The following is a 16,807-nucleotide window of genomic DNA, read 5'->3' as shown; positions in this document are numbered from 1 at the left end:
CACCTTGACATCACAGAAGGCCAGGCCTCATCAATTGACATTCCTTCAATAATTTCTACACCATTCTCTCAGAGTCACTTTACTGCAGTTAGATTGACTTACCAATGATGATGTATTTGAAGATATAGGAGTAATTGTAAGGTGCGGTGGCCATGATGGCGCTGTAGAAAAGAGAAGGAAACATTATTAGGCAGTAGGAGCATTCACTCATCTATGGAGACAGATGACAGTAACAAACTGAACAAGTAGTATAAAAACAATAAGCCAATTCTTACCAAAGCTGGGCTGAATAATGGAACACAAATGCTTCTAATTCATTCCAACTAACTCACAGATTGGCTCTCAGCTCAACATCCACAAGATGGCTGGGGCCTGTGTAACTATGAGCACTTATCTGAGATCAGTTGTTCAGGGAAATGCTGCCTTATACACCGATCAGCCATAACATTATGACCACTGATAGGTAAAGTGAATAAGATTATCTCATTACAATGCCATCTCAAAATGGGAGGAATATATTAGGCAGCAAGTGAACATGTTGTCCCTGAAGTTGAGGGGTTGAAAGAAGAAAAGCTGGGCAAGCCTAAGGATTTTCATGACTTTGACAAGAGCCAAAGTGTAACAGTTAGACGACGGCTCACAGCAATTCCAAAGCTGCAGCTTTTGTATTATGTTCCCATTGTGTAGTGGTCAGGACCTACCAAAAGTGGTCCAAGGAAGGAAAACTGATGAACCAGCAACAGAATCATGGGCAGTCAAGGCTCATTGATGCATATCGGGAATGAAGGCTGGCCCGTGTAGTGTGATCAAATAGAGGAGCTACTGTAGCTCAAATTGCTGAAAAAGTTAATGCTGGTTCCAATTTTTTGAGTATGGGCTGCATAGCTGCAGACTGGTCAAGGTGCCCATGCTGACCTTTGTCCACAGTCAAAAGCACCAATAATGGACACATGAGCATCAGAACTTGACCACGGAAAAATAAAAGGTGACCTGGTCAGAAGAGTTCAAGAATGGTTTGAGGAACACAACAAGGAACTTGATGTGTTGACTTGGCCTCCAAATTCTCCAGATTCCGTTCCAAATTGAGTATCTGTAGGATGTGCTAGATAAACAAGTTAGACTCATGGAGGCTCCACCTCAGAACTTACAGGGCTTAAAGGATCTGCTACTGACAGCTCGGTGCCAAATAACCACAGCACAGTATGGAAGGTGTAAAGAAATGGAGTGATAGGACCCCAATACAATTATATAAATGGGGAAGGAGAGACTCCCCCTTGTGCCCGAAGTGTCAGTTACATCAGGGTACTCGGATTCATACTCTCTGGAAATGCCCTAAATTGGTAGGCTACTGGAATGAGGTTGTTGAGATCATTAATGTTTATCTCATACAGCTGTTGATGGATCTGGTTATTTGTCTATTGGGTGGCCTAGTGGAGGAATTATACCCTCCTTCTACCTATGTTGCTTTGACTAGATTGCAAGGTTTTGGCTCTCCCCCCGAGCCCTATCTACTCAATGGATACAACACTCATTAGGGAAAAGATTGCATAACAGCATAGAAATGTGTCAGGTAAATTTACCCAAATCTGGCAAGAATGGCTGGAGAACCCTGAGCTCCTTAACTTGTTCTTACTAGACTGCTCAAGGTCTAGATGAGAAAGTAGGAGAACACTAGCCTCGACCTTTACAGAGAGGCGTAGGAAAAATTATTCTTGCTTAGATCACCTTGGATAATGATTTGGGAGTCATTTTGTTTGTTCGGGATGCCTTTTCTCTTCTTGTACATTAATGGATACACACTGCAGGGGATATATGTTCTAGGTTGTTTGTGTTTTCTTCAGTTTAAAAGTTTGATAAGTTGACTTTTACACTTATTGTGCAGATTGTTTATATAACCTTGTACATGATACTTTTAGTGCATTATGCCTTTTACAACTGTTTGTACCTTCTCTATTTTATGCACAATAAAGGTGGGCGAGGTGGGTATGACTGGGAGCAGTATGGAAAGGAATAGAGAGAAGGGTTTACTAATGGGCAGTATGTACAGGAAAGGGGTGTAGAGCATGACAGTAGGCAGAATGTACAGGAGAACAGCGTGGTGGATAAGACAGCAGGCAGTATGTACAGGAGAGCAGAGGGTATGATAGGGGGTAGTACGTGCTGCAGAGAAGACAGATTGTGCAGTGTGAGCTAGAAGTGGGAATAGATGGCACAGGGGGCAACCAGCCTGGTATCAAGGAATATGCACTATCAGCATTAGTCCTTAAAGCGGAGTTCTACCCTTTTTTTAGTTTATTAAAAGTCAGCAGCTACAAAAAGCATAGCTGCTGACTTAATAAACCGACACTTACCTGCCCCACGGTCCAGCGATGTGGCCGCCCGGAGGCTAGCTCCTCTCCCCCTCCTCTCCTCAGCACTGTCAAGGTAACTGTGGGCACCCGGCTGTGACAGCTTACGGTTTCACGGCTGGGTGCGCGCACTGCACATGCGCGAGACGCACTACGTTCCCTATTGGCCAGCCGATCTTCTGGGACCTGAGTTGTGTCCCAGAAGATTGCTGGCAGGGAGGGGCCTAGGGCGAGAGGAGGAGTCGCCTAGGCAGCTGAAGATAGGAAACAGGAAGTGGGACAGGAAGTCCCACGAAGAAAAGGGTACACCCCCCCCCCCCCCCCCCCAAAATAAAAAAGGACATGCCAAATGTGGCATGTCAGGGGGCGAGGAGTGCTTAAAGCGGAAAGTTCCATTTTGGGTGGAACTCCATTTTACTTAACAACTATGCTGGTGATGCATATGCAGAACTATTCCCCTGAAGCACATCAGTGTAATGCTGTAAACATTCCTCCACGCATGCTTAGTGTATTGTGCCTCCCCCGTTCGATGCCCAGATTTATGACACAGAGAACCTGCTCATGAGCAAAAGTAGCAGTACACTACTGTGCATAGGAGGGATTTTTACCACCATATTGATCTGCACATCAAAGAGGGCGGAAGCATTAAGAGCAGAGGGGAGGAAAAATACACTGTGCATGCATGTGAATAGTATACCAAATCACTTGGGTCAGGCACAGTGTTTGGTCATTGCTTGAGGAGGACCCACAGCTCTTTTTTTAGGATGTACTTGCAGCCCCAGTGCGGCTATGGTATGCCATTAAATGGCAAGAGCACAATGCCAATCTAAATGAAGTCCAGCTGTAGCATTTTACCTTTAGTTTATTTTGCAAATAAATTTCTTAAAGATGAATTGCAGTCAGCTCACATAATTTTTAATTAAAACATCTTTGCCATTCTGAAGCTTCCCTCCAACCACTTTGCATATTATTTTATATATACTGTGACTCTGTACTTGCCAATTATGCTGCAGAAATCTCCCTCCACTTAGTCTGGCTGTAACCATTTAACTGTGGGCAGCTGAAGCTGCTGCTTGTTCACTTCCTGGCTTTACACAGAGGCACACCTCCAGCTCTGCAGCCATTATTGGCCCTCTTATGACTCATCCCCCACTCCCTTTCTGGCAAACTCTCACAAGAGTGAGGGAGAGAGCACTGTGCATGATATCATAAGCCTAGGCTTTTTATCAGACAAGAAACAGAAAGTGGGCTGTATAAGGTATTTAATGGCAATTTTTTTTTTACTATCCAAAGTTAAAACAAGGGCAGAAGATTTGATAGATGGAAAGATGAAAAAAAAATGACTGAAGGTCCGCTTTAATTGTCAATGCTTTAACACGGTTTACATCTCCCCAATTAACCTATTAAAATCTATTACTACTTTGAACATACTAATCTGTATAACAAATCAAAACCAAGGCGGAAAATAAGTCCATTTTACTTCCTGTATTATTCTTATATAATAAAAGACTAAGTGTTCAGATTTGTAAAAAAAAAAAAAAAAAATTTATATATATATATATATATATATATATATATATATATATACACATACATACACACACACACACACACACACACACACACACACATCTGATGAGATTTCTCAAAATTTTGCACTTTGGTTATGTTGGATTTGGCTATTACTATATGAATAGTATAGGTGTTTTTGACATAGCATTACATTCAAGTTGTAATGTGAGCACGGCACTTATGTGTTTTAGAAAGCTGGTCACTTTGTGTGCTGCAGCTTGATGTCTAGGATAGTTTTTAAAAGATGAGCATGAAAAGTCTTTGACACAAATATTTAGATTCTTGCATAAGCCCAATGACAACTGGTACTCTTTAAAATCACTCATGGAAAAGCAATGTTCATGAATTGCCATTGTGTGAGATATTTCACGAGTAGTACTATAGCTTAATTCTCAGCAAAGAACACAAAGGCTTCACTGCTCTGCCAAAGCCGACTGCCCACCTACATGCAGAAATTATATAAATGTTGAAAGGGGTTCAGCTGAAGCGATAAAATGAAAAAACGTTATTTTGCAGGATGTCAAATCTTAAATCATACAATGGATCGAGGGAGGGAGGAAAGAAAGAAAGAAAGAAAGAAAGAAAGAAAGAAAGAAAGAAAGAAAGAAAGAAAGAAAGAAAGAAAGAAAGAAAGAAAGAAAGAAAGAAAGAAAGAAAGAAAGAAAGAAAGAAAGAAAGAAAGAAAGAAAGAAAGAAAGAAAGAAAGGACACTTGTTACATTTACAGCATTCCCTCCGCACTCTGAAAGTCGATATTACGAAAGGCAGAGGTGTAGTTCTCCCTCAATAAAAACTTATCATAAGTATCCCTGTACTTCGTCACAAAGAGATTGTTAAACCAGCAGTTCTGTTGCATTTAAAAATATATAGGATTTGTGCTAAACACAGCTGTAACTTCAGTGTTAACCAAATAACATTTGCTTTAGATTTCTTCAACAATGTCTTGTGTAAAAAAATAAATATAAAAACAGAAAGACAGAGAAAAGTCAGGAAAAAAAAAAAAAAAAAACCTAAAAATGGACAGTATGTTGCAGATGGGGAGGGGTTTGGCTACCAGCAGTAGCCCACCCCTTGGTTGTGTTTATTTGGTTGCACCTGCAATCCTGCTCTTGCAGGTGGCGGAATAAAACCCATCCTCCATAAAGATTGGCTGTGTTCTTGAATGAACAAAAAGAAATATAGTTAAAAAGGGGTTGTAAACCTACGTGTTTTTTCACCTTAATGCATCCTATGCATTAAGGTGAAAGAAATTCTGACACTGATCGGCCCCCCAGCCCCCACTCACCTGAGCCCTTCGTTCCTTCGGCGCAGACTCGTTCTTCCTCTGTGTCCAGGGATCTCGGCTCTTGATTGGATAGAATGATAGCAGCGCAGCCATTGGCTCCCATTGCTGTCAATCAAATCCAATGACACGGGCGCCGAGTCCGGCATTCTGTGTCTATAGCCGCAAATGCTAGACTCGGGAGCACGCAGGCAAGGAAACCTCCCAGGACAGCGCTTCCCTTAGGGGGTTTGCAGATGCAAGGGTGAGCTGCCGGTCTCTCCCCCCCCCCCCATTCAGGGGTCACATTTGGCACCTTTCAGAGGGGAGGGGGGGAGCAGATACTGGTCTAATCCAAGTATTTGCTCCCACTTCTGGTGAAAGAGCTCTGCAGAATCTGCAGCAAACTACGCCATGTCCGGCCCCTCCTCCGCCCGCCCGCCCCCCCCCCCCCGCTGTCTTCCGGGAGACACACAGGTCCCAGAAGACAGCAGGGACCATAGAGAATGCGCATGTGCAGTAAATCACTTTCCGATTCCCTTACTGAAGATGCCGACGCCTCCACGCGGAGCCGAGGGACGGGTCTGGTGAGGATATCGCGGGCGCCCTGAACAGGTAAGTGTCCTTATTTTAACCACTTCAATACCGGGCCAATTCTGACACTTTGCTCCTACATGTAAAAATCTTCATTTTTTTTGCTAGAAAATTACATAGAACCCCAAACATTATATATGTTTTTTTTAGCAAAGACCCTAGAGAATACAATGGCGGTTGTTGCAACTTTTTATCTCACACAGTATTTGCGCAGGAATTTTTCGAACGCGTTTTTTTGGGGAAAAAAACTGTTTTGTGTTTAAAAAAACAAAAAAAACAAAACAGTAAAGTTAGCCCAATGTTTTTGCATTTTGTGAAAGATGAAGTTACGCTGAGTAAATAGATACCTAACATGTCACGCTTCAAAATTGCACACGCCCGTGGAATGGCGCCAATGTTCGGTACTTAAAAATCCCCATAGGCGACGCTTGAAATTTTTTTACTGGTTACATGTTTTGAGCTACAGAGGAGGTCTAGGGCCAAAATTATTGCTCTCGCTCCAATGTTCGCGGCGATACCTCACATGTATGGTTTGAACACCGTTTTCATATGTGGGCGGGACTTACGTATGCATTCGCTTCTGCATGCGAGCACACGGGGACAGCGGCGCTTTAAAAATTTTTTTTTTTTTTTTTTTATTGTTAATTATATTTTATTTTGACACTTTTTTGAAAATTGATCACTTTTATTCCTATTACAAGGAATGTAAACATCCCTTGTAATAGCAATATGACATGTCAGGTGCTCTTAATAGTGAGATATGGGGTCAATAAGACCCCATATCTCACCACTAGGCTGGGAAGCCTGAAATAAAAAAAAAAAAATAAAACGATCGCCGCTTCCCAGCCGAAGCCGCGCCGTTTTTTTGAATGGAGAGGCCGGGCGTGACGTCATAACATCGCGCCCGGCCTCCGACGATCATAGAGACTCCGGGGACCATCTGGTCCGCCGGAAATCTCTATGATCTACATCCGGCGCATCCACTCTCCGCCTCACTGATCGTAACGGTGAGTCGGAGCAAGCACCGGAGGGCGGCGGGAGGGGGGACGTCCCCTCTCGCCTCCCATAGGAACGATCAAGCGGCGGAAAGTAGAGATTCGCCGGCTGAAACCGGCAATATCTGAATGATGTCTGTAACTACAGGCATCATTCAGATATACCTGCTCAAAGCCCAGGACGTCATATGACGTCCGTGGGCTTGAAATGGTTAAAAGGCAGCAGCTGCAGTATTTGTAGCTGCTGACTTTTAATTATTTTATTTTTTTTGCAGGCGGAACTCCGGTTTAAATGGGAAACCAGAACACCTATATAGTCAGGCTCCCAACTCTATCCCGACTCTCCAGTAGAATCCAGAGACCAGGTCTCGATCACCATTGTCCTGTCAGGAACTGGAGATTATTCTGCAAACTTTGACTAATATTTCCCTCCTCTGGTGCCGATTATCCCATTGGACAGACCCTGGTCTCTGGAAGGTAATCAGTATTAAGGACAACATGTGCAGATCAACCATCGCTGTGCACACTGTGGATAGAATAGGAAAGCTGCTCAGCAAAACTAAATAAGTTTTAGCTGGATTTAGGCTTCAGAGATAAACGTAAAAGATTTTTAACACCAGACGACCTCCTCTGTAACACTAAACTCATGACCTAGAGAGGGCTTTTAAAGCGTTGCCTATAGAAAATGTAGGGTACTGACGTTTGTCATCATTTCACGGGTGCACGCAAATTTAAGGTTTGACAAGTTGGGCATCTATTTAGTCAGTGCAACATCAACTTTTATATTTAAACAAACAATTGGGTAATTTATTGCGTTTTTGTGCCCTAAAATTAACTTTATTGCATTTTTACCAAAATTGTGAGTTTCCTAGACCTTTGCAATTATATCGTGACATAAAAAAACTGAATCTACCACTATTTTCTAGAGTGTCTGTTTTCAGAAAATATATCATGTTTTGGGGGGTTATGTAATCTTCAGGCTTAATTTTTTAAACGTCTGCAAAACATGCAAAAACAGCTTGGGCAGCATAAGGCTTAAAGGATAAGCTCACCTTCAGTAACAGTTACATGTTCGACCCATTTTTAGAGTGGAAAATGTGACATGTTCCTGCAGCCCTCTGTGACAGCAGTACGGGGGAGAAGCTCCCTGGTACCAGCTGTCACTTTTTGAAATAAACACGGCTGTGTGGGGGCTCCGCCCACAGGGCCGCATCATTCATTCACAGATTTCACAGACTGAGCACCATGGTAGTTCATGGATTCTTCCTGTTGGTTTGTTACTAATGCTTACCATAATTTTCCTTTCCTGGCTCTGAGTCATGCCAGCACATTCCCTCCCTGGTCCACCTGCACCAGGTACTGCCTGCCTTTCATACTTCTATTCAGGAATATCCTAGAAGGGGTCAAGGGGGCGGAGTTGACCCACAGTCTTGATGGCATGACGCAGAGCCAGGAAAGGAAAATTACAGTAATTACTGGTAACAATTTTCCGTTATGTTGATTATGACTTTAAAAAGTTTGGTTCAAGCTGGCCCTCACAAACCATTTCAATTACCAACGGCAACCGCTGTGTGCACTGTACTATACTGTATTAGCATCAGCAGTATAGGCAACTTCCCGTCTGCTGCTGGAACCAGAGATGGCCTGAATGCTTTTCAAACATTCAGGTGAAGCTTTGTATTTTTATCAATGAATACAAGGCTTCCTCTGATTGGTGGGTAGGACAACATGTAGTATGTGCAGGAGTGGAGTGTGGAAAGTATTTCCAACTGGCCAATCAAAGGAAGCCTTGCATTTATTGATAAAAATACAAGGTTTCCTGTGAACGGCTGAGAAGCATTTGTGCCGATATGATTTGGTTCCAGCAGCAAAGGGGAAGAAATCATCCACTTTGGGCTCATTTCTATTCTGTGGATTGGGAGGAAAGGAGATCTCCTCCAACACTACCATCTTGAGACAAAACAACTTTATGTCCTGGACCATTATATCCTTTAGTCCCATAGAGAAGTAACCCAATAGCCTTTTCCCTGGGGAAGTGTGTGTAGCTGTAATTCACTGTAACCATGTGAGGTCAAAAAACTTGCATGGATGTCTTGCAACACTTTCGGTACTGGTCCTAATGAAGTACAGCTATCTATGAAACATGTTGACAGCAAGCCTGTGAAATGGGAAACTCAGTATGATGCAAATATACAAGTGGTCTTTGTAGTGCGCTAAACGAATGTTGAGCACACAAAAAGAATATTGTACTGTACACCATATGTGGTTCTTTTAAACTTCTGTATGTTCTGATTATTAAATCTGGAATTTATTTGTATATCCAGTAGGAATGCACCGAAATTTCGGCCGCCGAAACATATTGGCCGAAAATGGCCTTTTCGGCAATTTGCCGAAAGAGAATTCACGCCGATAATGGTGCCAAAAATGGGGCTGGGCGGAGCCCCGCCCCTGGTCCCGCCCATCACAGGGGTGTCGTTCTGGAGCGCTCGTCCTTACTCTCTCCTCCTCCCCTCCCTCCTCGCCCATGCTGCAGGCGGCCTGTGGGGTCTCCATGTAACGTCCCTCTCTCCCCAAGCGGTTGCTGCATAAGGATCCTCAGCCGATGTGTAAATCGGCTGTGCAGGAGCTCGGTCACGCTGTTTACTCCGAAAGTGAAAGTAAGGGAGAGGCGTCTAACATTGTGTGCTGTGCTCTCTGCCTCCCCCTACACAGTGCAGTACCCAGCATGGACCTTGAAGGTACAGAGCTGCAGCTGCCAATGTTTAAAAAGGCTGTCTATAAATGTTTGTATGCATGTGTGTTTATATCCGTGTGTGTTTTATATGTGTGTGCATTTACGTGTGCATGTGTGTATGTTTATATGTGTGTGTACTCGTGTGTGTGTTTTATGTGTGTGTGTGTGTTTTATGTGTGTGTGTTTATATGCACTGGTGAGGCACAGGCTGGCTGCAAATGATGGGCACTGGTGAGGCTGCATTGATCTCCTGCACCATGTCGGCAGTCTCTGACCATCTCCTGCACCATGTCGGCAGTCTCTGACCATCTCCTGCACCATGTCGGCAGTCTCTGACCATCTCCTGCACCATGTCGGCAGTCTCTGACCATCTCCTGCACCATGTCGGCAGTCTCTGACCATCTCCTGCACCATGTCGGCAGTCTCTGACCATCTCCTGCACCATGTCGGCAGTCTCTGACCATCTCCTGCACCATGTCGGCAGTCTCTGACCATCTCCTGCACCATGTCGGCAGTCTCTGACCATCTCCTGCACCAAGTCGGCAGTCTCTGACCATCTCCTGCACCAAGTCGGCAGTCTCTGACCATCTCCTGCACCAAGTCGGCAGTCTCTGACCATCTCCTGCACCAAGTCGGCAGTCTCTGACCATCTCCTGCACCAAGTCGGCAGTCTCTGACCATCTCCTGCACCAAGTCGGCAGTCTCTGACCATCTCCTGCACCAAGTCGGCAGTCTCTGACCATCTCCTGCACCATGTCGGCAGTCTCTGACCATCTCCTGCACCAAGTCGGCAGTCTCTGACCATCTCCTGCACCAAGTCGGCAGTCTCTGACCATCTCCTGCACCAAGTCGGCAGTCTCTGACCATCTCCTGTACCATGTCGGCAGTCTCTGACCATCTCCTGTACCATGTCGGCAGTCTCTGACCATCTCCTGTACCATGTCGGCAGTCTCTGACCATCTCCTGTACCATGTCGGCAGTCTCTGACCATCTCCTGTACCATGTCGGCAGTCTCTGACCATCTCCTGTACCATGTCGGCAGTCTCTGACCATCTCCTGTACCATGTCGGCAGTCTCTGACCATCTCCTGTACCATGTCCCCAGTCTCTGACCATCTCCAGTATAAAAATATTTTTTAAAAACAGTCACTTTCGGTATCGGTTTCGGCATCATAGTTACATAGTAGGTGAGGTTGAAAAAGACACAAGTCCATCAAGTCCAACCTATGTGTGTGATTATGTGTCAGTATTACATTGTATATCCCTGTATGGTGCGGTCATTCAGGTGATTATCTAATAGTTTCTTGAAGCTATCAATGCTCCCCGCTGAGACCACCACATTTGGAAGGGAATTCCACATCCTTGCCGCTCTTACAGTAAAGAACCCTCTACGTAGTTTAAGGTCAAACCTCTTTTCTTCTAACTGTAATGAGTGGCCACGAGTCTTATTAAACTCTCTTCTGCGAAAAAGTTTTATCCCTATTGTGGGGTCACCAGTACAGTATTTGTAAATTGAAATCATATCCCCTCTCAAGCGTCTCTTCTCCAGAGAGAATAAGTTCAGTGCTCACAACCTTTCCTCATAACTAAGATCCTCCAGACCCTTTATTAGCTTTGTTGCCCTTCTTTGTACTCGCTCCATTTCCAGTACATCCTTCCTGAGGACTGGTGCCCAGAACTGGACAGCATACTCCAGGTGCGGCCGGACCAGAGCCTTGTAGAGTGGGAGAATTATCGTTTTATCTCTGGAGTTGATCCCCCTTTTAATGCATGCCAATATTCTGTTTGCTTTGTTAGCAGTAGCTTGGCATTGCATGCCATTGCTGAGCCTATCATCTACTAGGACCCCCAGGTCCTTTCCCATCCTAGAATCCCCCAGAGGGTCTCCCCCCAGTGTATAGATTGCATTCATATTTTTGCCACCCAAATGCATTATTTTACATTTTTCTACATTGAACCTCATTTGCCATGTAGTCGCCCACCCCATTAATTTGTTCAGGTCTTTTTGCAAGGTTTCCACATCCTGCGGAGAAGTTATTGCCCTGCTTAGCTTAGTATCGCCTGCAAATACAGAGATTGAACGATTTATCCCATCCTCCAGGTCGTTTATGAACAAATTAAATAGGATTGTCCCAGCACAGAACCCTGGGGAACCCCACTACCCACCCCTGACCATTCTGAGTACTCCCCATTTATCAGCACCCTCTGAACTCGCCCTTGTAGCCAGTTTTCAATCCATGTACTCGCCCTATGGTCCATGCCAACGGACCTTATTTTGTACAGTAAACGTTTATGGGGAACTGTGTCAAATGCTTTTGCAAAATCCAGATACACCATGTCTACGGGCCTTCCTTTATCTAGATGGCAACTCACCTCCTCATAGAAGGTTAATAGATTGGTTTGGCAAGAACGATTCTTCATGAATCCATGCTGATTACTGCTAATGATACCGTTCTTATTACTAAAATCTTGTATATAGTCCCTTATCATCCCCTCCAAGAGTTTACATACTATTGATGTTAGGCTAACTGGTCTGTACTTCCCAGGGATGTATTTTGGGCCCTTTTTAAATATTGGTGCTACATTGGCTTTTCTCCAATCAGCTGGTACCATTCCAGTCAGTAGACTTTCTGTAAAAATTAGGAACAACGGTCTGACAATCACTTGACTGAGTTCCCTAAGTACCCTCGGATGCAAGCCATCTGGTCCCGGTGATTTATTAATGTTAAGTTTCTCAAGTCTAATTTTAATTCTGTCCTCTGTTAACCATGGAGGTGCTTCCTGTGTTGTGTCATGAGGATAAACACTGCAGTTTTGGTTACTGAAGCCCCCCGATTCACTCATGAAGACTGAGGAGAAGAATAAATTCAATACCTTTGCCATCTCCCCATCCCTTGTAATCAGATGTCCTTCCCCATTCTTTATGGGGCCAATATGGTCTGTCCTCCCTTTTTTACTGTTTACATACTTAAAGAATTTCTTGGGATTTTTTTTGCTCTCCTCCGCTATGTGTCTTTCATGTTCTATCTTAGCTGTCCTAATTGCACCCTTACATTTCTTGTTGCATTCTTTATAAAGTCTGAATGCTGAGGATGATCCCTCAAACTTGTATTTTTTGAAGGCCTTCTCCTTTGCATTTATATGCACTATTACATTGGAGTTAAGCCATCCAGGATTTTTGTTCGCTCTTTTAAATTTATTACCCAATGGGATACATTGGCTAATGCCCTTATTTAATATGCTCTTGAAGCAAACCAATCTCTCCTCCGTATTCTTTGTTCTTAATATTTTATCCCAATTTATGCCTTTTAGCAAGGTTTGTAGTTTAGGGAAGTTGGCTCTTTTGCAATTCAGTCTTTGTATTCCCTTTAGGTTTCCTATTTGTGTGATTTATACTGAAACTAATTGACCTGTGATCGCCGTTACCTAAATTGCCCCGTATTTCCACATCCGTGATCAGGTCTGTATTGTTGGTAATCAGTAGATCCAGTAATGTTTTATTTCTAGTTGGTGCGTCTACCATCTGACCCATAAAATTGTCCTGCAAGACATTAAGGAACTGGCGAGCCTTAAATGAATGCGCGGTTCCCTCCGCCCAGTCTATGTCTGGATAATTAAAATCCCCCATTATCATAACACTTCCCATCCTTGCTGCTAATCCAATTTGTGATAGGAGATCCGTCTCCACTTCCTCCCTCAGGTTAGGGGGCCTATAGTATACTCCCCAGTATTATTTTCCCCTTAGCTTCATCCCTTTGGAGCTCTACCCATAAGGATTCCACCTCCTCTCTAGCCCCCTCAGTGATGTCATCTCTCACATTCACTTGTACATTATTCTTGATATATAGGCATACCCCCTTTTTTACCCTCTCTATCCTTGCAGTATAGGGTATACCCTTGAATGTTTGCCAGCCAATCATGAGAGCTGTTGAACCAGGTCTCTGAAATTCCCACAAAATCCAAATCCTCCTTGTACAACAGTATCTCTAGTTCACCCATCTTGTCCGCCATGCTCCTGGCATTGGTGAACATGCCACATAGTTTAGACCAGTCGCATATTGTCCTTGTATTGGGTATTTCGAGCCTGCAACTAGGACTTGCTACTATACACACCTTGTGTTTTTGTGCTTTGGTTAACCTACCACTAATGCCCCAATACTACCCTCTGGAATATCTTCCGCGCTGGCTATCTCTGTCCCCTCCCCCCCATCGCCTAGTTTAAAAACTCCTAACTTTTTGGCCATCTTCATTCCCAGCAGATCTGCACTCTCCTCATTTAGGTGCAGTCCGTCCCTTCTATAGTACCAGTTACCGAGTGAGAAGTCGGCCCAGTCCTCCAGGAACCCAAACCCCTCCTTACTACACCAGCTCTTCAGCCACTTGTTTACTTCCCTAATCTCCCTCTGCCTTTCTGGTGTGGCTCGATGTACCGGTAGTATTCCTGAGAATACTACCTTGGAGGTCCTTTTCCTCAATTTAGCTCCTAAGTCCCTAAAATCGTTCTTTAGGACACTCCATCTGCCTCTGACTTTGTCATTGGTGCCAACGTGCACCATGACAGCCGGGTCTTCCCCAGCCCCTCCCAGTAATCTGTCCACAAGATCCGTGATGTGCCGAACCCGAGCGCCCGGTTCAAAAAACCCATTCGGTGCATTCCTAATATCCAGGTGTTGAATGCCAGCACCAGAGCCCCCTTCAAATCCTTTGAGTGGCATCATTGGAAAGCCCCAATTTTTACTGCGTAGTCATTTATCATCATACTAAACATGAGATTCTAATTTAAAAATCCAGTGTGTACTTGGCTCCTGGAAATTCTATAGGTCATGGAAATTGAGAGGATGAAGACAAACAGTATTGTTACCTTTTATATGACTTGCAATAAAGACGATCAGCAGTCACAGGTGTCCACTACAAGTCCCTGGGAGGAAAAAAGAAAAAAAGAAAAAAATGGGACAAACATTACCAGTCATATCTAAATTACATTACCAGATTGCAGAAGGTTTTCAGGTTTTTTGTGGTTTTCAATTAGGTCTTTATATCATCAGGCAGATCAGTTTTTAAACACAGATGTTATCTAAATTCAGGAGAAATAACTAAAGGTGGTCAGACATGTAAAGGAAATTGGCCAGGATGTCTGCTGCTGCCTCCATACACAGCCAATGGTTGCCTGATCATAACATTGGTGAATTATGCAATGATGATCAGTTGTCTAAATCGGGGGTCTCCAAACTTTGTAAAACGCAGGGCCAGTTTACTGTCCTTTAAAAGGGCGGGCCTGACTCTGGCCATTGGGAGTAGAAAATGCCTCGGCATCAGTGGGAGTAGACAATAACTTAGGCTTGGTGGTCAGTGGGAGTAACAGAATTACATAGTGCCTGTGGCCAGTAGGAGGAGAAATGGTGCCCCCCCATCATCGGTGAAGTGGAAGGAATGGTGCCCCCCCATCATCGGTGAAGTGGAAGGAATGGTGCCCCCCCCCCATCATCGGTGAAGTGGAAGGAATGGTGCCCCCCCCCCCATCATCGGTGAAGTGGAAGGAATGGTGCCCCCCCCCCCATCATCGGTGAAGTGGAAGGAATGGTGCCCCCCCCCCCCATCATCGGTGAAGTGGAAGGAATGGTGCCCCCCCCCCCATCATCGGTGAAGTGGAAGGAATGGTGCCCCCCCCCCCATCATCGGTGAAGTGGAAGGAATGGTGCCCCCCCCCATCATCGGTGAAGTGGAAGGAATGGTGCCCCCCCCATCATCGGTGAAGTGGAAGGAATGGTGCCCCCCCCCCATCATCGGTGAAGTGGAAGGAATGGTGCCCCCCCCCCCCATCATCGGTGAAGTGGAAGGAATGGTGCCCCCCCCCCCCATCATCGGTGAAGTGGAAGGAATGGTGCCCCCCCCCCCCATCATCGGTGAAGTGGAAGGAATGGTGCCCCCCCCATCATCGGTGAAGTGGAAGGAATGGTGCCCCCCCCCCCCATCATCGGTGAAGTGGAAGGAATGGTGCCCCCCCCATCATCGGTGAAGTGGAAGGAATGGTGCCCCCCTCCCCCCCATCATCAGTGAAGTGGAAGGAATGGTGCCCCCCCCCATCATCGGTGAAGTGGAAGGAATGGTGCCGCCCGCCCCCCCCATCGGTGAAGTGGAAGGAATGGTGCCCCCCCCCATCATCGGTGAAGTGGAAGGAATGGTGCCCCCCCCCCATCATCGGTGAAGTGGAAGGAATGGTGTCCCCCCCCCCCCATCATCGGTGAAGTGGAAGGAATGGTGTCCCCCCCCCCCCCATCATCGGTGAAGTGGAAGGAATGGTGTCCCCCCCCCCCCATCATCGGTGAAGTGGAAGGAATGGTGTCCCCCCCCCCATCATCGGTGAAGTGGAAGGAATGGTGTCCCCCCCCCCCCCCATCATCGGTGAAGTGGAAGGAATGGTGTCCCCCCCCCCATCATCGGTGAAGTGGAAGGAATGGTGTCCCCCCCCCCATCATCGGTGAAGTGGAAGGAATGGTGCCCCCCCCATCCATCATCGGTGAAGTGGAAGGAATGGTGCCCCCCCCCCATCATCGGTGAAGTGGAAGGAATGGTGCCCCCATCATCGGTGAAGTGGAAGGAATGGTGCCCCCCCCCCATCATCGGTGAAGTGGAAGGAATGGTGCCCCCCCCCCATCATCGGTGAAGTGGAAGGAATGGTGCCCCCCCCCCATCATCGGTGAAGTGGAAGGAATGGTGCCCCCCCCCCATCATCGGTGAAGTGGAAGGAATGGTGCCCCCCCCCCATCATCGGTGAAGTGGAAGGAATGGTGCCCCCCCCCCATCATCGGTGAAGTGGAAGGAATGGTGCCCCCCCCCCCCATCATCGGTGAAGTGGAAGGAATGGTGCCCCCCCCCATCATCGGTGAAGTGGAAGGAATGGTGCCCCCCCCCCATCATCGGTGAAGTGGAAGGAATGGTGCCCCCCCCCCATCATCGGTGAAGTGGAAGGAATGGTGCCCCCCCCCCCATCATCGGTGAAGTGGAAGGAATGGTGCCCCCCCATCATCGGTGAAGTGGAAGGAATGGTGCCCCCCCATCATCGGTGAAGTGGAAGGAATGGTGCCCCCCCATCATCGGTGAAGTGGAAGGAATGGTGCCCCCCCATCATCAGTGACGTGGAAGGAACATCAGTGGGAGGAATATTGCTCCAAGAGCCAGATAAAAGCAAGCAAAGGGCAGCAACTGGCCCAGGGGCCACTCTTTGGAGATTATTGGTCTAAATCTTCCGGTACTACTGTACAGTAACAAGTGACACTCAAGAGCCTGGCATACAGTCTCACAAAA

General features: G+C 45.9%; 1 protein-coding gene across 2 annotated transcripts in view; it reads right to left on the bottom strand.

The window, feature by feature from the left end:
* Positions 1-16,807, bottom strand: part of RAB14 (RAB14, member RAS oncogene family) — a 57,235-nt gene that overhangs the window by 25,334 nt on the left and 15,094 nt on the right. For both annotated transcript variants that reach the window (XM_073599550.1, XM_073599549.1), the window contains exons 2-3: positions 14,364-14,420; positions 103-161 (exon numbers count right to left, since the gene is read on the bottom strand). In XM_073599550.1, the coding sequence (XP_073455651.1) occupies positions 103-154 (52 nt within the window). In that variant the 5' untranslated portion in view covers positions 155-161; positions 14,364-14,420. The remainder of the gene's footprint in view (positions 1-102; positions 162-14,363; positions 14,421-16,807) is intronic.

This window comes from Aquarana catesbeiana, linkage group LG09 (genome assembly GCF_042186555.1).
Source record: "Aquarana catesbeiana isolate 2022-GZ linkage group LG09, ASM4218655v1, whole genome shotgun sequence".
Taxonomy (NCBI): Eukaryota; Metazoa; Chordata; class Amphibia; order Anura; family Ranidae; genus Aquarana; species Aquarana catesbeiana.
This window is presented reverse-complemented; position numbering and strand designations above follow the sequence as displayed.